Source organism: Zootoca vivipara, chromosome 11 (genome assembly GCF_963506605.1).
Source record: "Zootoca vivipara chromosome 11, rZooViv1.1, whole genome shotgun sequence".
Lineage (NCBI taxonomy): Eukaryota > Metazoa > Chordata > Lepidosauria > Squamata > Lacertidae > Zootoca > Zootoca vivipara.
This window is the reverse complement of record NC_083286.1, coordinates 56,285,426-56,308,148: the sequence shown is the minus strand read 5'-3', so window position 1 is coordinate 56,308,148 and position 22,723 is coordinate 56,285,426. Positions and strand designations below refer to the sequence as shown.

The 22,723-nt window shown below is 45.9% G+C and overlaps 1 protein-coding gene across 4 annotated transcripts in view; it reads left to right on the top strand.

The window, feature by feature from the left end:
• SETBP1 (SET binding protein 1) overlaps positions 1-22,723 on the top strand; it is a 260,050-nt gene that overhangs the window by 163,999 nt on the left and 73,328 nt on the right. For all 4 annotated transcript variants that reach the window (XM_035100397.2, XM_035100398.2, XM_035100399.2 and 1 more), the window contains one exon: positions 13,806-17,280. In XM_035100397.2, coding sequence (XP_034956288.2) covers positions 13,806-17,280 — 3,475 coding nt within the window. The remainder of the gene's footprint in view (positions 1-13,805; positions 17,281-22,723) is intronic.

The following is a 22,723-nucleotide window of genomic DNA, read 5'->3' as shown; positions in this document are numbered from 1 at the left end:
CACAGAGTGTTTGTTGCGGGGGAGGAAGGGAAAGGAGATTGTCAGCCGCTTTGAGACTCCTTAGGGTAGTGATAAATACAAACTCTTCTCTTCTTTTTCTTCTCCATCTTGAGACTTTGCATGCTTCAAGTCCATGGGACAAAGATAAAAACCTTTGGCAGAGTTTGGTAAGCTAAAGTAGATTCCAGCCCCCCAAGTGCTGAATAGCTTCCAAGAGGATTTCTGCTTCAACAGCCATCAAAGCCATTTAGACTGGTGCCATACAGGGCTGTCCCTACAGCCAGGCTGGGTGGCGCAGGGCACCAGGACGCCTGCCCGCCCGCCTGCTGCGCTGGGAAACTGGGCAGGGCGGGGGCGCCAGAGGGATCCGTCGCGCCAGGGCGCCAAATATACTTAAGACGGCCCTGGTGCCACATTAGTTTTGGCTTATATTTTGATAAGAGTTTTCCCATAATCTGTAATGTCTTGTTTTACCCAACAAACCAAAGCATCACAACAACTTTATTCTTCCTTTCTTTGGGCATTGTTGGCCTGGTCTGAACTGAACGTGGAAATCCAAGCCAAGGTTCTCTGGGCCCAACAACCCAATACCTACTCCCACCTTTGGCACTGGGAATGTCTCAGGAATGGCCATGCAACTGCCAGGATTATCTCTAGCTTCAGAGCTGGCAGTAAGGCTGGCTGCTCGCCATGCCAACCAGAGGGCATCACCTCGTTTGCCAAGGCAAGCAGAATCGCCGAAGCCTGAGCCTATGGCATTGCCTTACAACGAATCAAAGGCAGGCTCCTCTGTTCATCAAGTGCTAGGAAATACTGGCGCTCTAAAGCCGTACTTTAGCACAGTTGTCAATCTGCTTTCCTTTAATAAGAACTCTTGGCTGAGAATTAGATGCTTGGTGAAGAAGCAACTAAAGGTTTGGTTTATGAAAGATTAACGCAGATCCTCCCACTCCGCTTTTGCACAAGGTTCCTTTCCAGAGCTTCTGTTTTATACGCCCGTTGTTTAAATATTTACTCGGGCTGAGACACGTTCTCTGTGTTTGCAACATTTGCTGTAGCTCTACCTTTTCCTTTCACACCAGCAAAATCAGGTTTCGCTGTGCACAGAAGTACCTGGAAAGATCCCCCCCCCCAGAGAACTTTATTTCACTGAGCACAGCAGGTTTATGATACATGCGAGTTTCTTCTGTTTATTTTAGCAAGGAAGTGGCAGAGCAGAAAGAGGTAGAAGGTACAGGAGGTACTCTGGCCTAGGGAGTAAAACTCGTATGTTGATCATCTATTGCTGCTGCTGCTATTGTTCTTGTTATATTTCTATCCGACCTTCTTCCAAGGAGATCAAGATGGCTCCCTTCCCTCTCTACTTTACCCTCACAACAACCCTGTGAGGTAGGTTAGGCTGAGAGCTGGTGACTGGTCCTAGCTCACTTTTGTTGTGGTTGTTCAGAGAGATGCACAAGAGATGTGGCAGGAGTTCTTGCACCAGTGCATGTCACAGTGTTGCAGGACAGCAGACAGCTGTTGTTGTGTTGTGCTGGTGGTAGGCATTGTTCTGTCATCAATTAGAATTTTGCTAGTTACAGGTAGGTAGCCGTGTTGGTCTGACGCAGTCAAAACAAAATAAAAAAATCCTTCCAGTAGCACCTTAGAGACCAACTAAGTTTGTCATAGGTATGAGCTTTTGTGTGCATGCACACTTCTTCAGATACACTGAAACAGAAGTCACCAGACCCTTATATATAGTGAGAGGGTGGGGAGGGGTATTACTCAGAAGGCTGGTGGGAATGGGTGATTGGCTGATAGGAGTGGTAAACATGTTGATGACTGTTAATGACTGCAATTGGTCTTGCAGGAAAAAGCAAGGGGTGAGGTGCTAAAGAAAGCTTGATCATGTATAATGAGATAAGAATCCAGTGTCCTTATTCAAACCAGGTCTCTCCATGGTTTTAAGCTTGGTAATGAGTTGCAATTCAGCAACTTTCAGAAACACAACTTTCCAGTCTGTTTCTGAAATTTTTCTGTAATAAGACAGCTACTTTGAGATCTTGTATAGAATGTCCTGGGAGACTGAAGTGTTCTCCTACTGGTTTCTCTGTCTTGTGATTCCTGATGTCAGATTTATGTCAATTTATCCTTTGGCGTAGGGTTTGGCTTTTAGCACCATGAAAGCCGGCTGCTTGTTGCGGAAACCTGTTGGGTACCTTTGACAAGTAAGCTGCTGCCTTCAACATCCTGTAAATCTGTCCTCCTAAATTCCAGAACCGAACAAAATGCAAATCAACAAATGCAAACAAACGACTTGAATGTAGGTGAGCGCCGCGGAGTACCGCCAAGTGATCAAAGGCTCCCGCGCACATGTTCAAATGCAAACAAACATTCCTGTGCTTCTTGGAAGGGTACAAATGCGCAGTTCAAAACCTGTTAATATTAATGAACATCCAAAATGTGTCTTCTGAACTTTTCAAGGGTAGATTTGTTTGCCTTCATATTTACATTGGCTTTTTTAGATCCGAATCTGTGCTCCCTCCCTTCCGAAGGTAAAACAAAATCAATGCAAGGTAGTAGAATAAATAGAGATGTTTTCCTTTACAGCAAGGATTTAGCTACAGATTTAATTTCACCTATAAAGCTAGTCTGGTCTGCTCCTGAGCCAATAATAATAATAATAATAATAATAATAATAATAATAATAATAATTTATTATTTATACCCCACCCATCTGGCTAGGTTTCCCCAGCCGCTCTGGGCGGCTTCCAGCAGAATATTAAAATACAGTAGTCCGTCAAACATTAAAAGCTTCCCTAAACAGGGCTGCCTTCAGATGTGTTCTAAAAGTCAGATACAGTAGTTGTTTATTTCTTTTGACACCTGATGGGAGGGCGTTCCACAGGATGGGCGGCACTACCGAGAAGGCTTTCTGCCTGGTTCCCTGTAACTTCACTTCTCACAGTGAGGGAACCGCCAGAAAGCCCTCAGCACAGGACCTCATTGTCCGGGCAGAATGATTGAGGTGGAGATGCTCCTTCAGGTATGCTGGGACGAGGCCATTTAGGGCTTTAAAGGTCAGCACCAGCACTTGGAATCGTGCCCGGAAACATACTGGGAGCCAATGTAGGTCTTTCAGGACTGGTGTTATGTGGTCTTGGTGGCCACTCCCTGTCACCAGTCTAGCTGCCGCATTCTGGATTAGTTGTAGTTTCCGGGTCACCTTCAAAGGCAGCAAGAGCTTCGCAGATGTCTAGTAGGTGAAGCTACAGTGGTACCTCAACTTACGAACGACTCGACAACCGAATTTTCCGACTTACGAGTGGGGCTGGCCACACGTTTATTAATTTCTCGACATCCGAACGAAAACCGCAGCGGTTTTAGATAGGGTTTTTTCGACTTGCGAATTTTTAGATGGGGTTGCTTCGACTTACGTAATTTTTCCGTTTTCAATGCATTCCTATGGGAAATCGCATTTCCAATGGCGCTTTTCGACTCACGAATTTTTCGGCCTACGAAGGTGCCTTCGGAACGGATTGAATTCGTAAGTCGAGGCACCACTGTATTTGCAGCAGGGCAGATAAGCACCATCAGCTGCTAATATATGAAAATCAAGCTGTTCTTAAAGGCATAGGAGCGCAGCAAAGCGATTTTGTGGGCAGAGGGAACATGGCAATCCTAAAGCATAATTTGAAAGTGAGGTCATAATTAGCAGAGTGTTTAGACATGAACGTTGAGAGTGGCACAGTTTCATAGACCTCTGGAGTATAAAGCAGTGTCTAGTTAACACTGAAGGGACCCAGGTGGCGTTGTGGTTAAACCACTGAGCCTAGGGCTTGCTGATCAGAAGGTCGGCAGTTCGAATCCCAGTGACGGGGTGAGCTCCCGTTGCTTGGTCCCAGCTCCTGCCAACCTAGCAGTTCGAAAGCACGTCAAAATGCAAGTAGATAAAATAGGAACCGCTACAGCGGGAAGGTAAACGGCGTTTCCATGTGCTGCTCTGGTTTGCCAGAAGCGGCTTTGTCATGCTGGCCACATGACCTGGAAGCTATACACCGGCTCCCTCGGCCAATAATGTGAGATGAGCGCGCAACCCCAGAGTCGGTCATGACTGGACCTAATGGTCAGGGGTCCCTTTACCTTTACCTTTACCTTTACCTAGTTAACACTGAAATGTGGCACAATGCAGTGGTAAGAGTTCTGGGCAGGAGCATGAAAGATCCAAGTTAAAACCCCAAATCAACTATGAAAACCTCACCGGCCAGTTGCCTGAGCAGAAGCGTCCTTTGGCCAGCTCCTCCAAAGCTGCAATACTCAACAGTAGGTAGGGGTCCTCATTTGAATACATTTTCCCCATTAAAAGATAAGGAAATAGCTCCTTGCCTAAGAAAAGCTGGCAGGTCATCTGCCCACCAAATGGCAACTACAAAGTGGGGCGGGCCGCCCTGGGTGTCACCCAGGTGGGTAGATCACTGCCAGTTTTTAAATAGTGGGAGTAGATCACAGTCTCTTGGGACATGCCTGTTATAAATAAAATAACACAAGCCAAAACACAATCCATCCTGTAGATTTCAGTATCTGTCCACAGTCGCCTACTTGTCAAACCCTTTTTGCAGGCAAAAAAAAAATTCGATGTGTGTGGGGGTGACAAGAAATTTTCTGCACCGGGTACCACCTGACCTTGCTATGCCACTGACTACATATTGCATTTTGGCAACGGTAACCCTGGTTTAAGGGGCCATTTAGTGCCTAGCTTGTATGTCTGAGTTTCTAACACTGGCTTGGAGATCTGTGAAGGTCACTTGATCAGTAGAGGCAGATCTCATGGGAGTCCTCTAGTGCTCCTGCATCCTGTGATGTGTTGATGCTTAAAGCCCTTGAAAGTTAGATGGCATCCCCTCTCTGGAAAGGGGAGGCTTCCCAGCCACACTGTGTTAATAATACAAGTTCTTTGTTAGGGAATGGGGACATTTTCAAAGGTGGAGTTACTTTGCACGAAATAGTAGATGCACAGAAGCAATCCCATCTGAAAGTCGTCGCCACCTCTTTGCTCTTTGCCTACAGTGGCAAAACTTTGGCATTTCTAAGCAGTACTTGAAGCCCATTTAAAGTGGCTTGACATTGCCGCATTGTTCAAAGAAGGGTTACCCGCTTGGTGTGGGAGGGGTCAAGTTTTTGTAAGTAGGACTGTTGTACTGTACTTAAGGTCTGATTGTTCTCACACAGCTGCCTAAAAACCGGACTGCCAAACTGTGTTGCGCTCAGGCACAATATTTAAATGGATTTGTTATGTCAGCAGTGACGGGCCCTTTGTTAGAGTTGACAGAAGAATTCTATTGTTCCGGATTTTCCCAGACTCTGTTCCTCCTAATACTGCCCTCTGAAGATAGCTAGGCTATTGTTGAAAAAAACATCCCTAGAGATGGACAAAGTTGGGGGTGGAGGGAGGGAGGACCCGCCAGTTTTACAGCAATATTTCATTAGAATTTGGCTAAAAAGCAAACCATCAGTTCAGGACTAAATATAGACTGAAATTTGAAACTAAAGTTCTTTTAACTAAAGATGTGTGTGTAACTTGCCCTAAGGACGCATAGCTTATGTAAAGCTCACAATCTACATGTACCGTGTTTCCCCCTTTTTAAGACACCGTCTTATAACTTTTTTTCCTCAAAAAAACACAGGGTGGCTTACTTTCGGTGGGATGTCTTATTTTTTTAATTACTGGTACGGTTTTTACGGCTCAGGGCGCTGGCTCAGGGCGCTGCTGTGCTCTCTTGAGTGCTCAGCACTGCAGCAGCCACCGGTTCCGGGCGGCGGGGCAGCAGGCGTCCTTGGCCAGGCCAGGCGGAGGCCACTGGCTCAGGCGCTCCCCCCGCCGCTGCAGGGTGCTCCAAGCTCCTTGGCTGGGCCAGGCAAGGAAGAAGCAGTGAGCCCAGCGATGGTGGCAAGCGGAGCACGGGGATGCAGCCAGCAAGGCGGGAGCGCGATCAGCTGTTAAGCAGAGCTCTTGGCCGCATGGAGTGACTCTGTGAGTGGAGGTGCCTGTGGGGGTTGGTTTCCATGGCGCGGAAGTATGGCTTATTTTGGGGGTATGTCTTATATTTCTCAAATGCTTAAAAACCCTGCCATGGCTTACTTTATGACTATGTATTAAAAAGGGGGAAACAGGGTAGGGACCCAAAATTAACAACAACAACAACAACAACAACAACAACAACAACAACAACAACAACAATTACAACAATTTTATGATTTGTATCCTACCCATCTGACTGGGTTCCCCCAGCCCTCTGGGCAGCTACCAACATATATAAAAGCATAATGAAACATTACACATTAAAAGGCTTCCCTATACAGGGCTGCTTTCAGAGGTCTTCTAAAGGTTACATATAGTTATTCATCTCCTTGACATCTGATGGGAGGGCATTCCATAGGGCGGGTGCCACTACCTAGAAGGCCCTCTGCTTGCTTCCCTGTAGCTTCATTTCTTGCAGTGAGGGAATCAGCAGAAAGCCCTCAGTGGTGGACTTCAATGACTGGGCTGAACAATGGGAGTGGAGAGATTCATTCAGGTCTAAAGGATGAGTCTGTGCTTTAAAGGTCAGCACCAACACTTTGAATTGTGCTTGGAAACGTACTGGGAACCAATGTAGGTCTTTCAGGACCATTGTCACTCCCCAACATTTCCAATAAAAGGGTCTGAGGTTTTGAAACCAAGAAAACGACTTATAGAGATAGAGATGGACTAAGAGGTATATGTCAGCTTCACACAAGGTATTTGTGTAATCTTACCGAAATTCCCTTTTATTTTTTTTTATTTTTTAAATTAATTTTTATTGATTTTGCATATTAACAAAGCAAAGAAATAAACACATAAACAAAAAAAAAATAACATATTTTCCTCCTTCTTCCACCCCCCCATGAGATCCCTCCTGCCACCAGGTATTCCCATGGACAGTGCGCAGTCGAAGGTGGTGCATCTTATAGTTGGGCTTGTCCCCACCCCCCTCCCCTCCCCAGAACCCCCCCCCTGCCACCAAGAGATCCTAGGGATATAAGAAGAGAGCGGGTGGGTGTTCACCCAACTATTTATCTAAACTTGATCAAAAATCACCCAAAAAAAGAGAAAAAAAGAAAAATAAGAACCACAGGAATAATTAATAAGAAAAAAAAAGAAGAGGAAAAAAGAACAGCTGCAAAAGAAAAAAGAAAAAAAATGAAAAAACAAAAAGGAACAATTATTAATTATTCCTTTCTTTTCTTTTCTTTTTTAAAATCATTGTATTATTATGGGCTTCCCCTACCTCCCCCTTTTTCTGATTTTCATTTTTAACTCCATTTTAGCAGTTTTCTTCTCATATTCCCCATTCTATTTTCCAAACTCTCTAAACTTACTTCAATAGTATCCTTATTTCTATTAAATTTATTTTCTAACATCTTTTCCCATTCCCTCCCTCCCCTCCCCCCCCCAGCACTCCCTCTGCCACCGAGAGCCCCAGAGGAGAGAAAGGGAGAGGCAATGGTTCTTTTTCCAATTGGGACTTCCCTCCCTCCCCGCCCTCCCCACCCCAGGAGCCCCCCCTGCCACCAGGAGCTCCCCGCGCACAGAGGGCCGACAAGAGGTCCAGAACCCCCAACCGTCCCTTCAATCATTCATCTTACCAAATTCTCTTTTTTGATACTTCTAAATAACTCCTAAATCTTATTTCTAACTTATCAATTTTCCTTTTTTTTTCCCCATGCCCCAATTTCCCCCCCAGAACTCCCATAATTTTAAAAACCTTTTTACATTCCCAATTCTAGATTTTATCTTTATCCTCAATTCTTTCCTCTCTATCCCCTGATCCCGGCCTTCCCCTTCCAGTCCAGCAAGTCCAAAGTCCGTGATCCAGTTTTCAGTCCTTTTTTTATCCATCCTATTACAACAAATATTCCTCCTTCATCCCACCCCCTTCCTGACCAATTTTTCAATCCAATCTTCTCCGTTCTCTCCCCCCCATAAGTCCTTTCTTCTTTGCATGATGCTTTTCTTGTGAGTTTTTTGTCTCTTCAAAAATTCTTGCTTGTTCCCCTCCTGAGGAGGGTTAATTCCACTCTCAGCTAAGTCTTTATTCATTGGCAAGTCCTGTATTTCATCATCATTTACTTCAATTGTGTTGTAAATCGGTTCATCTGCCTGTTTATCCTCATGCACCATTTCTTGAAGTATTTCATCCTCCTGTAGATCTTGATCTTGGTTTGTTCCTTCCAATTGTTGTTGAGTCTTATACATATTAATTCTCATTTCCCACAAGAGTTTCAAAACTTTCTCCTGGAAGCCAGGTGTGTAATCTTCTGTTGGCATTTTTCTAGCTTTTCAAGGGCAGAGCAAGACTTGGAAAACAGGAAGTGGTTACAAGTTGCAGTTCTTCCACATAACCCAAACTGGATACAGTATATTCTCAAATGTCGAACCAAAAGTTTTAAAATGTCAATTCTTCCTTTCACTCACCCCATTATATTCCACTCGCTGTTCTGTTCGGGGTGCCGAATTTCAGGGTACAGAGGGGGGTCTCTTCTTCAGCTAAATATGTTTGCAGGGATTCTTATTGTCTATAACAGTTCTCCCCCCTAACCCTGCCTCAGGAGGAGAGTCTTTAGTCAGTCCTTGGAGATATTCAAACAATAAAGTTTTTAGCCCCCGGCACTGGGATTCCTCCTTAAGCTGCTCTCCTTTTTAGATCAGTAAGGGGGAGATCGGCTTCCGTTTTTTAAATCTCACCCCCATTCCAAATCTCGAATCCAATTTTAAATCTTTGAGTCCTTTTTACTCACGGTCTCTCAATTTCCTGACTTCTTCTTTGGAAAAATCCAGCGCTCTCCGCCTCCGGCACGGAGCTTCTCCCTGCGAGGGTAGCGATGGCGCTCCAAAATGGCCCCCGCGACTGCGACCCTTCTCGCTCCGGAGCTCTTATTAGAGCCTACCGGAGAGTTGGGGAGTCGGGATTGGGGCGCTGCTTGGCTATTTCTGCCCCCAGAACGCGCAATCTGGGGTTCTTTGGGGTGCAGCGGCGCTCCCGCTGCTTCCCCCTCCCTTGCAGAGACGGGTCGCCTCGGAGCTCGAGACGGACCCCGCCGGACGGCGCTGGCGCTGAACCGGAAGCCCCCGAAATTCCCTTTTATAAAAAAACACACAACCCAGATATTTTGCCTAATCACCATCCCATATCCACTTCAGTTTTCATTCTAGGTGGAAATTTGGTGCCAACTCCATTTGCCAACACTTCTTAAACAGTCTTGGGTACTGGCATTTTCCAAAAGAGGTTGTCTCTCAAATATTTAGGGCTTTAAATACTAATGTGAACACCTTGAATTCGGCCCAGAAATGACCTGGCATCCAATCAAGGCTCTGTTTGCCCTTTAATGCTTCCCGCAAGGAGGCTGTGCACTCACTAATGAACCCAGGGAAACAATCAGTGATATGTCTTTTTATTTTATTTTATTTTCCCCGCTCCTCACAAGATTCAGAGTGATTAGAATATGAAAATGATGAGCACAATGGTGCAGATGTTTAAAATCACAGCAGACAGCAATTAGTGACATGGGAACCAGCTGCTTATCTATCCAGATAAAGCTTCTTAATAGAGAATTACATTTGAGGAACTGTGGTGTGTTGTTGTTGGTTTTTTTGCAGATGGATCGCCTAGTGCTTTAAAAGAGAGGGCATCGAGGTATTAACTTTGATTTGTGAGCCAGCTTCCTGCCAAACGATCTAACTGATGCCTCTCTGAGAAGGTGGATCTTGGGCATTAGGGAGAGGGGTTATGGGCAGATTAGGAGCTGATCTTCCTTCTACCTCGAAAAACAACACGTAGAACTTGTTTTACGATCTCTTCTCTGCATGCTTGATCTCTAGATTACAGAGTAACCTTGCTTTGGTTGGTATACCACCTCCGTGCCACAGCTGTTGGTGTTCTTGAATATTAGAGAAGAGTTTGAATAGAGGATGATTAGACTGTCTGCATAAAGTTTGATGTGTTCCGTCGATAAATAGAGAAGGCCTATATTCTTAGGCAGGGAGGCATCAGCCAAGGCTAAGAAATTATTCATTCATTCATCCCAATCAAATTTCTAGAAGCTGCATTTTTCTCAGACCCTTGGCCCACAAAGATGGTGACCAAATGCATACCTCACTCAATTTCTCTCATTCATCATTGGATACAAATGATATGTTGATAGTATAGTTCATCTTGCCCTGCCATTGGTGGCAATGTTGGGTTTTCCCTAAAGTTTAACATTGAGTCACTTTTGAAGATTCCGGCTTGGAGAGAACATTGAGGATTTTAAAATGTTAAGAGTGATAGCATTTGCCGCGGTACGTAGTTTCTGGTTATTGCTAGAGCTGCCCTCTAAAGTGAAAATTCGAGACAATTTGAAGGATTCGGTGTAGCCAATACATACAAGAAATTCTGAGGAAAGCACAAGTTGATAATGGCTGAATTCAGATGACTCTCCAACTCATGGGCTGGGGAATGAGGAATGAGCTGTGGGCTCAACGTGTCTTCCTTCTCTTTCGTGCATAGCACTTCCTGGTTTCATCAAACCATAGTTTGCTATTATGTTTGAAGTGGGAAACCGTGGTTTAAGCAAGCCCTCCATGCCAGGCCTGCAAACCATCAGCAGATCTAGTTTGGGCAGATTCCCACCCACCCCGATACATACTGGGATACCCCCCCCCCAGCTCCCACACACCCAAAAGCTGACCCTTTTCCTAGAAGTGACAGAATTATAACAGCAGCCATTGACCCAGTCACTTAAACACTGCCCTCAGTGTAAAATTCAGTTCAACATGTTGAACCAATATGCAATGGTCGCAGTTGTTTTAACAGGAATACCTTATTGCTGATCCGTTCACCTCACAAGTGATTTACTGCTCCCTAGTCAGGACAAGCTTTTTTGCCACTATTAGTAGTAGTAGTAGTTTAAAGTGTTGTTTTTCCCCCCAAAATAAAGTGAAAAAGGAAAGAAGAACAAAATGTGATATTGATTGATTGATTTTATATACTGCCCTGATAAAACCACAAAATACATACTACTACTAATAATAATAATGGCAACCCAATAGCACCCCCCCAAAAAAAAACATTTTAAAAGGGCATAGGATGTAAATCAGATCAACCAAAGGCCTGGTTAAAAAGGAACATTTTTGCCTAGTGCCTAAATGTGTATAATAAAGGTGCCAAGCAAACTTCCGTGGGGAGAGCATTCCACAGATGGGGAGCCACTGCAGAGAAGGCCCATTCTCGTGTTGCCACCCTCTGGACCTCTCAAGGAGGAGGCACATGAAGGAGGGCCTCAGAAGATATATAGAGATTAGATAGATAGATAGATAGATAGATGATAGATAGATAGATAGATAGATAGATAGATAGATAGATAGATAGATGCTAATATGCATAGGATTATTAATAACCTACCCTATTCAGTAGAAACTCATTCCAAATATCAATATATTTATCCAAACAAAGTCTGTGTCTGTAAGCAATCGGTTCATGTGTTGGATTGAAGACATGACAGCACTCACAACATATGAACAGAGCTTTTGGCCACTTCTTAGAAGTTTAAGAGCATGAAGAGAGCAGGTGGTGAGGCTAGGAAGGCAAGGAGATAGGGACTTCATCTCGAGCCACTTGTTGAATTCATGGTGGAGGTGAGACTTCCAGTAGACACTTCCTGATTCAAAGGTCAGGCTCTTAGCCACTATGCACTATACTGCAAACAATTGACTGCCATCTAGCCTGTCTTACCCAATCTGCTGGTGGTGGTTGTTTTAAAGTCTCTCTCTCTCTCTCTCTCTCTCTCTCTCTCTCTCTCTCTCTCTCTCTCATTACTTTGGCATGCTGGCTGTTGCTTTTGTGCTTGTTCTCCTCCCTGCCTTTTGACAGTGCAGTTCACCCAGCGGGGCAAAGAGAAGCCAAAACATTAGGAGCAACAGGATCAGGCGGAGAGCCAGATGGAGACACTGGGAGCAAAATGCACTCTGAGTGCATTAATTTCAGCTCGCTGTGCCAGTTATTCTGAGTAAACAGTCTACACGTATCTGTTGCAGCTAATGAAACTCAACCTGCTCTGAGCCACAGGATCTCTGGTTACCATGCAGCAGTCAAGCACGCGGAAATATCCCTCTCCTCCCGCACATGCCCCCCCCCCCCCGGCAATGATCAGCCTTGACAAGTATGAGGAAACTAAGAGAATCTTACAGTATCAGGGTAGAAAGCAGGAACCTGGATTCTGGAGGCAGAACCTGAAATTCAGGGCTGTGAATTGGATCAGATTTGGTCCAATCCAAAAGAAGGCAACTTGACCGGAATGGTGGTAACTCGAAATCTAACCTCCAACTTGGTTGATGGGAGCAGTAGACCAACACATCTGAATGGACTGGAAGAGCTTGCTCTAACCACTGTGCCCTGCTGTTGTTTCATTTCTCTGTAGCTGGGGTGGTGGACATATGTCAGGCTTGCAGGATATACCTTTGCTTGTTCCTTTTTACTAGAATACTGAAATCCGCTAGTTGGTGCCAGGTGTAAAGTGACTAACATGAGCATTTCTGAGCCCATAAATTTGTTTTTGAGCACCAGGATTAAACTCGATCCTTTTCACTCCTGGTGTCCTTCCTGCAAGATTTCTTAATTTCAAGAATACAATTTCAGGGTGTTGGGGGTGGTCATTTTGTTGTGTTTCTTGTTAAGCAACTGGGAATTGGAAATCTTTGCCAACTGAGACCAGATTCCAGTCTACCTCCTGCCCATCCCTGATCTGTGGCATCTCTCTTTCTAAAATGCTACCTTTAAATGAGAATATGCTATGCTAGCTCTTGTAAAATCTTCTGAAATAATGGAATTAGGGGGGGGGAAGGCGAATGGGAGCCAGGATATTCAGGGGTTTGTTTTGTTTTTTAATGGATCTGCTGTGTCAAGAGAATGTGACAGCAAGCTTTGGGTTTGTACTGAATTCTCTCTCTCCCCCCCCCCCAACTTTGGAGCATGAATTCTTTAAAATGCATCTCTGTGTTATTTGTGGGGCATAGGAATTAGTTCATTATTATTTCAAAATATCGTCTGGTCCACCACATGGTCTGAGGGATGGTGGACCGGCCCATGGCTGAAAAAGGTTGCTGACCCCTGGTATAAAGGTTCTTCCATCTCTTTCACTCTTTCAAAGTATAGTCATAGCTATCTCTCCATGGAAAGGGTAGGCATCCTCTCTCTCTCTCGAAAGCATGTTCTTCCAGTGCATAGACAGGGGCATAAAGAATAGAAGGGTGCTGTTTTAAGTTCACTAGTCCCAGGTTGTTCTGTTCTGTACATAGCCCCTTTTTACAAACAAAACAAACAAACAATTATAGTCATACCTTGGTTTTCAAACGCCTTGGGAGTCGAACGTCTTGGTTCCCAAACAATTGAAAACTGGAAGTGATTGTTCCTGTTTTTGAACATTCTTTGGAACCCGAACATCTGGCACGGCTTCTGATTGGCTGCAGGAGCTTGCTGCAGCCAATCGGAAGCTGCACCTTGGTTCCCGAATGTTTTGGAAGTCAAACGGACTTTCGGAGTGGATTCCGTTCGACTTCCAAGGTACCATTGTATTTATTGCAGTCCAAAAACCCACAAGTTGCTTATTCCCTAAAATATATATTTAGAATAAGAATATATATTATATTGTGGGTTTGTTTGTTTTGTTTTTGTTTTGAAAGAAAACAAAAACCCATTCTGGTAAATTCTTTTCAGGGATCAGAAGCCCTAACCTTTTTCTTTCTTCTTTTGTCTTTTTCTCATTCCCAGGTTTATGACAGACTGCAAAAACATTCTGCTGTGCACTATGATCCCGTCCTCCAGCAAGACTTCACCAGTGACACCTTAAAATCGCGGCACCAGCAAAAAAGCAACAACCAGCATCATCTCGACTGGTCGGTGAGCTCTGAATCTGGGCCAGCTCCTCAAGCCTGCTTCATTGCCCCAGAGCCACACCGAGAAGCCACCAAGATCCCTGGTTCGGAGCCCACTGTATCTTTCAGCAAGTCCCAAGTGAAGAAATCTAACGCCAGCAGCACCTGGGCTCAGTTGTCAAACGGTAATAATAAAGACCTTGCAGCATGTAGTGCAGTCCCAGGGTCAAATAGCCTCAGCGCAACTTCCCAGCCAAACAAACTGTCTGATTGCAATGGTTTTCCGCCCCTAGTGAGTCAAGAGGGAGAGGGACAGGTAGAAGCCCTCAACCAGCCCACTGGCAGCACAAAGAAGAAATCCAGTAAGAAAGACTTGGTCAACCAAACCATCCAAAATGCAGACATAGAATGGTTGAAAAATCCGCAGAAGTCATTTGAAGCCAAAACCCACGACAGCATGGAAGGGAAGAAGGAATCCAGCTCAACCAAGCCATCACCCCCCAGGCAAAGCCCACATTCTGCCAACACGTCTGAAAACGATTCGAGTCACGTACGGATTACTATCCCAATCAAGACTCCAGTAGTGGAGACACCTGGTCACAAAAGGAAGAAGCGGCAGTCTGCAAAAGCCGTTGTCGACAAGAGCGTCCCAGAGAAAACCTCTCCTTCCGGGCATCCTGTGAGCAGCGATGTAGCCAGCATGACTAACGCACAGGCAGAGGCGTGCAAGAAAGACCTGCGAGTTACAAAGCAAGGGAAAGCGATGGAAAGCGAGCCTCCGTTGGTACCGGTGGAAAGCAATGAGATAGTCAGCAAATCTCCCACGGCCAACACCTCCAGGCTCAGAAAGTCCGCAGTTGTGACGTCTGCTTCAGTTACACACATGACATCTGCTTCCGTTACACACAATGCCCCGACACCTTGCAAGCAGCCGGAGGTTCAGCACCCGAAGTTTGCAGCAAAGCGAAGGTGGACGTGTAGCAAACCTAAAAATGTGCTCCGGGAACCTTCTCTAGGTCTCCCTGAGAAACTGATGGTAGAACCTCCCTCAGCTTATCCCATAACACCATCCAGTCCTCTGTATACCAATACAGACAGTCTTACTGTGATTACTCCCATCAAGAAGAAGAGGGGGCGACCAAAGAAACAGCCTTTGCTCACTGTCGAAACCATCCACGAAGGAACGTCCACCAGCCCCGTCAGCCCCATCAGTCGGGAATTTCCTGGCACGAAGAAGAGGAAGAGGAGGAGGAACTTGGTGAAGTTAGCCCAGATGGCCCCCGGGGAAGATACTAACACTATCAGTGAGCTGAAATTTCACAAGAAGGTTGGCAAGCTTGGTGTTCTTGATAAGAAGACCATCAAGACCATTAACAAAATGAAGAGCCTCAAGAGGAAAAACCTCTTGAGCCAGATCTTATCTTGCTCAAGTAGCATGGCTCTGAAGATGAAAATGCAGCCGCCAGCCAACACAGGGGCTCCCACCATCGATGCGAGACTAGGGAAGCAAATAAACGTGAGCAAGAAGGGGACTATCTACATTGGTAAGAAAAGGGGGAGAAAGCCAAGATCCGAACTTCAGCCTCCACTGGAAGACCCGAAGACAGCCATGAAACATTTGAGGCCCGTATCCAGCCAGCCAGAAAACCCAGCAGTGCCTTCTACCTTGCAGTCCCTTGTGGCATCATCATCATCACCAGCAGCCGTCCATCCGCTCTCGACGCAGTTAGTGGGCTCTAACGGCAGCCTTAGCCCTGCCAGCACTGAAATGAATTTTTCAGAGTTAAAGACTATGCCAAATCTACAGCCCATCAGCGCTCTTCCCACAAAAACTCAGAAAGGAATACACGGCGGGACTTGGAAGCTGTCCCCACCCCGGCTCATGGCAAATTCTCCTTCCCACCTTTGCGATATAGGTTCCCTGAAGGAGGTCACGCTGTCTCCGGTGAGCGAATCCCACAGCGAGGAAACTATACCGAGTGACAGTGGGATCGGTACTGACAACAACAGTACGTCCGACCAAGCGGAGAAGACTTCGGAGTCTCGCAGAAGATACTCATTCGACTTCTGCAGCCTGGACAATCCAGAGGTCCTTCAGTCCGACACCAGCACTAAGAACAGGCACAGTCACCGGCAGAAGCATCTCATCGTCGATAACTTTCTCACTCATGAGACTATGAAGAAGCCAAAGCACAAGAGGAAGAGGAAGAACCTGCAGAACAGAGATGACCTCCAGTTCCTTGCAGACCTGGAAGAGCTCATCAGCAAGTTCCAAGTGTTCAGGATTTCTCACCGCAGCTACACATTTTACCACGAGAATCCGTATCCCAGCATTTTCAGGGTTAACTTTGATCACTATTACCCTATGCCATATATCCAGTATGACCCTTTGCTGTATCTTCGCAGGACGTCCGACATGAAGTCTAAGAAGAAGCGTGGTAGACCTGCCAAAACCAATGACACCATGACGAAGGTGCCTTTCTTACAAGGGTTTGGTTACCCTATTCCCAGCGGGAGTTACTATGCACCCTATGGAATGCCTTACACATCAATGCCTATGATGAACCTTGGCTACTACAGTCAGTATCCTGCTCCTTTGTACTTGTCTCACACCCTCGGAGCAGCTTCCCCGTTCATGAGGCCCACCGTGCCTCCTCCCCAGTTCCACGCAAGCTCCCACATGAAGATGCCCAATACTGCCAAGCATAAAGTGAAGCATGGGGTCCACCTGCAAACACCGGTAGGGATTGGCCTCGGGGATGTGCATTCTTCACTGACCTCTCCGAAGGCTGCAGGGACAAGCATACCCAGTGGCCGACTTCACAAAAGGAAACACAAACATAAGCACAAACACAAGGATGAGCGGATATTGGGGGCTCACGACGACCTGAGCAGTCTCTTCGCAAGCAAGTCCACTGGCTTCACCAGCCATTCGGTCAGTGACAGATTAAACGTCTCAGACAAAGAGCTCTCCTTGCTGACGGAGAAGAGCAAGCATAAGGAGAAACAGAAGCACCAGCATTGTGAAACCAGTGGGCACAAGGTTTCCAAGAGCAACTTCGAAGTGGATACCTTGTCTACGTTGTCTCTCTCTGACACCCAGCAGTGGGTGCAGAGCAAGGATAAAAGTAACTCGAGCAATGATCCCATGGACTCTTGCATGAAGAGGTATTCTGGGAACACTGACAGCAGCGCACGGTCCGAGTCCCTGGACGTCTTCGGCGAGATGAATTCCTTGAGCGAAAAGCGGGACAATGATGGGAGCAAAAGGAGGGGTTTCGAAGGGTTCGAAACATACAGGGAGAAGGACCTTCAGACCTTCAGAACAAGCAGGAAGGACAGGAGCTGCTATGACTCATTGACAGCTTCAGGTAGGAATCTGAAAAGATACATTTCTCTCTGTGCCGTTTTTATGTGTTTATTTTCCTTGCAGCTGGGTGTTTTGATGCTTGTTATTTGATGTTTATTTATGGCATTTGTATACTGCTGTTCTGCCAATGCCCTCAGGGTGGTTGATTATTTAAAATAATGGTTTAGAGCCATCTAGACACATCACAGAAGGGGCAAAGGGAAGAAGATTATAAGCTGGTACCTGCTCTCTTTGGATGGTGTTATTGCTGTTGCTATAAAATGAAGCAACATGATGCCCATGTGGAACAGTCACTGCAGGAGACTGTTCTGGGAGCGGAGGAACCAATGGCAGCTGATGTTAGCCATCTGATGGAGAGTCCAGGTTGCAGGCTTGAACATGATGGTTCTCCAGTGGGCAGGACACTCTTAAACAGCATAGTGAGCTCACTCCAAGGGACTGTTTTAATGTGCAGCTAAACAAGAAAGATAGTTTGGCACATGATCTACATGCAGAAAGCCCCGAGTTCAATACCTGGCACTTCCAGGCAGCGGCGGAGAGCAGGCGCGCAGCCCCCAGTGACGTGGTGCGCGTTCTGGGGGCGGGACACGCCGTGCACAGTGACGTGCCACCCGTTTTGGGGGTGGGGCACGCCGTGCGCAGTGATGGAACACGGGTTTTGGGGAGGAGAGCGCTGCGCGCAGGGGCGGGGCGCATGTCTTGGGGGCGGGGCGGGCAGCGGCGATGGCGCCCCTGGGATCGCGTTGCTCGGGGCACATCGCCCCCACCGCCCCTATCTTCCTTTGCCCCTGTTTCCAGGTGACAGGTGCAGGAAAAGGCCCTCTACCTGAAACCTTGGAGAACAACTAGCAGTCAGAGTAGGAGTACAGAGCTAGTTGACTCAGTTTAAGACAGCTTCATCTGCGATTTCGGAGTCAGGTCCAGGCAAGTCAGGATAGTTCCCTATGTGTCTTCTCCAGTCCCCCTGTTGGTTGTTCTGTTGCATGTAAAACACTCAAGCAGACAAAGAGGGGATGAGCATACTAAGCGCTTTCACCCACTGGTTTGAGGAGGACCAGGATCTGAAAAGAGGCCTCTCCTCTACTTGTGGGCGTGAAGCTCTGTGCAGTTTATAACTCGGATTACACAGCCAGTCGCACACGCCATCTTCCTTTCCCCAGAAAGCAACAATGACTCCAGGGGCACTCTGGGGAAAGGACAATGTTGTGTAGAGCACACACCCAACAGAATGCAAAAAGAAAAAAATAGAATATGTTGGAGGCCAACAGCAGCCCATGTCAGGGGCTGATGCCATCTTTCTTTCAGACCACCACTCTGTCCCAACTCTCTTCTCTGGTAGTCACTGTCTCCCCAAGCTTTCTGGCCCTGTGTTTGGTCCCCGAAGCCCAGCCCTCACAGAGCCACTGCTCTCACATAAACAAGTTTGTGGGTAAAGGGATAACAGATGCCACCATTTATTTATTACTATTTATTCATAAAAATGTCTATTCATTGATGTATCATAACAAAGCCGTTTCCGACAATATGTATATATAATTAAAAACATGTAAAAGTTTAAAATCAGGGAGCACCATGTAACGATTATGGAATGTTGTTTTCTTAATTCCCTGCATAACCCTAGCGGTCAAGAAAACACAAAAAGGTGGTCAGTAGATGCTTACAAGTTCCCCATCCCTGGTCTAAGTCTTGGGATGCCTGGATTCATGTGTTTTGTCAGGCAAATTACCTTAAAAGTGAAGGTTTAAGGAGCCAGTTCATGTAATTGAGAAATATGCTTTGAGGTAGGTTGGGCTGAGTGTTTGGGAGTAGTTGTGTGGTGGTTTCTCTACTTGCTGCCCAAATTGTTCAACTTGGGGAGACATTTTTATTGGCCACCTCCAAGACGCCTTGTGGCAGCCAAGCGAAACTCCAAACCTCTTTGATTCATGCTGCGACCATAAGATCACTTAGGTTGCAAGTAATCTCTTATTACAGTGGTACCTCGGTTTATGAACACAATTGGTTCCGGAAGTCTGTTGATAAACTGAAGCGTTCATAAACTGAAGCAAACTTTCCCATTGAAAGTAATGGAAAGTGAATTAATCCGTTCCAGATGGGTCCGCGGCGTTCGTAATCCGAAAATTCATAAACCGAGGTGTTCATATACCGAGGTTCCACTGTACTATTATTGTTGGGTTACAGGGAAATGTGTTTTTTGTCTTGAGCTGGAACTTATGTGATTCCCTTCGGCTTTGGGAGCCTTTAAATTTCCACCGCTGCTGAGAAAACGCCTTCAACAGAGCTTGTATCTTACACCCCTAATGCAATGGCCATATTCTCTATCTCCACTATAGGAGACAGTATTTGTGGGGAAGAATGCAGGTGGGGAGAATGCTGTTGTGCTCAGGATCTGCTTGCAGGCTTCCCATATGCATGGGCCACTATGAAAGTAAGATGCTGGACTAGATGGGCCTTTGCACTGATCCAGCATAAGAAGATAAGAAGAGCCTGCTGGATCACGCCAGTGGCCCATCTAGTCCAGCATCCTGCTCTCATTGTGGCCAACCTAGTGCCTGAGGGAATCCAGGGAGCCGAACATGAGCACAATAGTCCTCTCCCCGCTCATGGTTTCCAGAAAATGAAATCCGGAAGCATTTCTGCCACCAATTGTGGAGACAGAGCATAGCATCGTGGCTAGTAGCCATTAATAGCCCTCTCCTCCATGAATTTGTCTAATCCTCTTTTAAAGACATCCCAGTCCAGACGTGGAACGAGTTCCGTAGTTTGACTGTCCGCTCCATGAAGAAGTATTGTCTTTTATCTGTCCTGAATCTTCCAACATTCAACTTCCTTGGACTTCTAGTGTCATGAGAGAGGGAGAAAAACTTATACAAGATAAAAGGTGGAAGTTGGAAGCATTGGGGGGAACTGCAACTGATAAATGGGGCCATGCTTCTGAATTCTTAGCAAGATACCAAATGCTGCGGACACCTATGTGCGGACGCGGTCCAGAGTGTTCTCCACCTCTCCCTCCTAACTAGATTTTCCGCCAGTGCCTCGTTCAGGCCTAGCCCTTTTTGCTAGGCCGGAGAGAAAAGGGGAGCCTCTGTTGTGGTTGCCTAGCAACGGCTGCATGTCAAGTGCTGGTCCAGGCCACAGAGCAGTTATCAGTTGCCCTGGTCTCAGTTATCAAGAGACAAATAGAAATGAAAGAGTAAAATCCTCTTCCTGTCTTGAAATAATCCCATTTGGCCTTCACGGGTCACCGTGATGTCTCTAGGCCAAGCTTTCGATCCCTTCTTAAAGCCTATTCACACGTTTGCACGTACTTGGGAACAGTTCTCTGAGTACAAAATAATTATGATTACTAGGTGTGTGTTGGATATCAGCCTTTTCCCTGCAAAGTATATAGAAGGAAGGTGTTTTTTTTTTTTAACAGGCTTATTAAAACCAATTCAGGATCCAGGATTGATGTACTTTGTATTTACAGTGGTACCTCGGTTTAAGTACACAATTGGTTCTGGAGGTCTGTACTTAACTTGAAGCGTACTTAACCTGAAGCGAACTTTCCCATTGAAAGTAATGGAAAGTGGATTAATCCGTTCCAGACGGGTCCACGGAGTACTTAACTTGAAGCGTACTTAACCTGAAGCGAACTTTGCCATTGAAAGTAATGGAAAGTGAATTAATCCGTTCCAGACAGTCCATGGAGTACTTAAACTGAAGCGTACTTAACCTGAAGCGAACTTTCCCATTGAAAGTAATGGAAAGTGGATTAATCCGTTCCAGACGGGTCCACGGAGTACTTAACTTGAAGCGTACTTAACCTGAAGCGAACTTTCCCATTGAACGTAATGGAAAGTGGATTAATCCGTTCCAGACGGGTCCACAGAGTACTTAAACTGAAAGTACTCAAACCGAAGCGTACTTAAACCGAGGTATGACTGTATAAGCAACAAACCGCATCTATGAAAATAGTAGCTAATACTGGGTCACATGGCCAGGACCTGTTCCGCCACCTCCCAGTTTCTCGTGGTGAAGAAAAATAGTTTGGCAAAACCTCCAGCCGAATCCTAAGACAAAAATAAAAATAAAATGGCATGGCAAATCTACCATTAGGTGGCTTTCCCTCATTGTTTATTAACAATGAAAATGCCTTGCCAGTGCTCCTCCATGTGGTGACATTTGGCATTTATGACTGCAGTCCTCTGTCATCTCCACAAAGTAGCAAATCGCACGTCCCACTTCACGGACGTCTATTCAGAGAAAATGGTCACCACTCAAAAACGTCACTTAAGGGTCTGTGAAGAATGTGTGCAAGTATTGTGCCTTAAAGGAGAGAATCTCTGAAAGCAAGGGAACCAGAAAAATTGCAAAGATTCTTCAGAGGGTGTAAAAATACAACAGTTACTCATGAACGGGAAAAGAGCTCTTTGCTTGAGCTCTAACTAGACTGGGTTTGCTGTTCCAGCTTCTTTAAAAAAAAAACTTTGTGTTTATTTTCATGTCTGCAAATATGTGGGGCTCTCCATGATCCAATCCATCAAACTGCAGATTATGAGCTTGGTTTGTTCATTGTCAAAAGTATTATTTGGATGGAAAAGTCATCAGCGTTTAGCTAACCAGAGCCATACTTTGTACTATACAAGGAGGAAAAGAAAAATACATTAAAGCTAAAACGAGCTCTGCCAGGAAAATCAGGAGCCAAGAGCACTCATTAAACTCTATGATTGTCTGCTTATGATTGTCTGAGCCTTTGACGCAACATTTTCTTCGGACTCCTGTACTTAAACAAGAATTGCCGCCAGTGTTTCTGTAGAATTGCCTGTAGTTGGGATGGTTTCACACATTACGCAGCAGCAACTCCTGGTTTACCCATCACATGTACACTCGACAAGAACTACTCCCTCACATATGTACATCCCACATTATTATTATGAACAGATTGAGGTTCAATCCTGACAAGACAGAAGTACTGTTTTGGGGGACAGGGGGCGGGCAGGTGTTGGGGACTCCCTGGTCCTGAATGGGTTAACTGTGCCCCTGAAGGACCAGGTGCGCAGCCTGGGAGTCATTTTGGACTCTCAGCTGTCCATGGCGGCGCAGGTCAATTCTGTGTCCGGGGCAGCTGTCTATCAGCTCCACCTGGTACGTAGGCTGAGACCCTACCTGCCCGCAGACTGTCTTGCATGCTCTGGTTATCTCCCGCTTGGATTACTGCAATGTGCTCTACGTGGGGCTACCTTTAAAGGTGACCCAGAAACTGCAATTAATCCAGAATGTGGCAGCTAGACTGGTGACTGGGAGTAGCCACCGGGACCACATAACACTAGTCCTGAGAGCTCTACATTGGCTCCCAGTACATTTCCAAGCACAATTCAAAGTGTTGGTGTTGACCTTTAAAGCCCTAAACGGCCTCGGTCCAGTATACCTGAAGGAGCATCTCCACCCCCATCATTCGACCC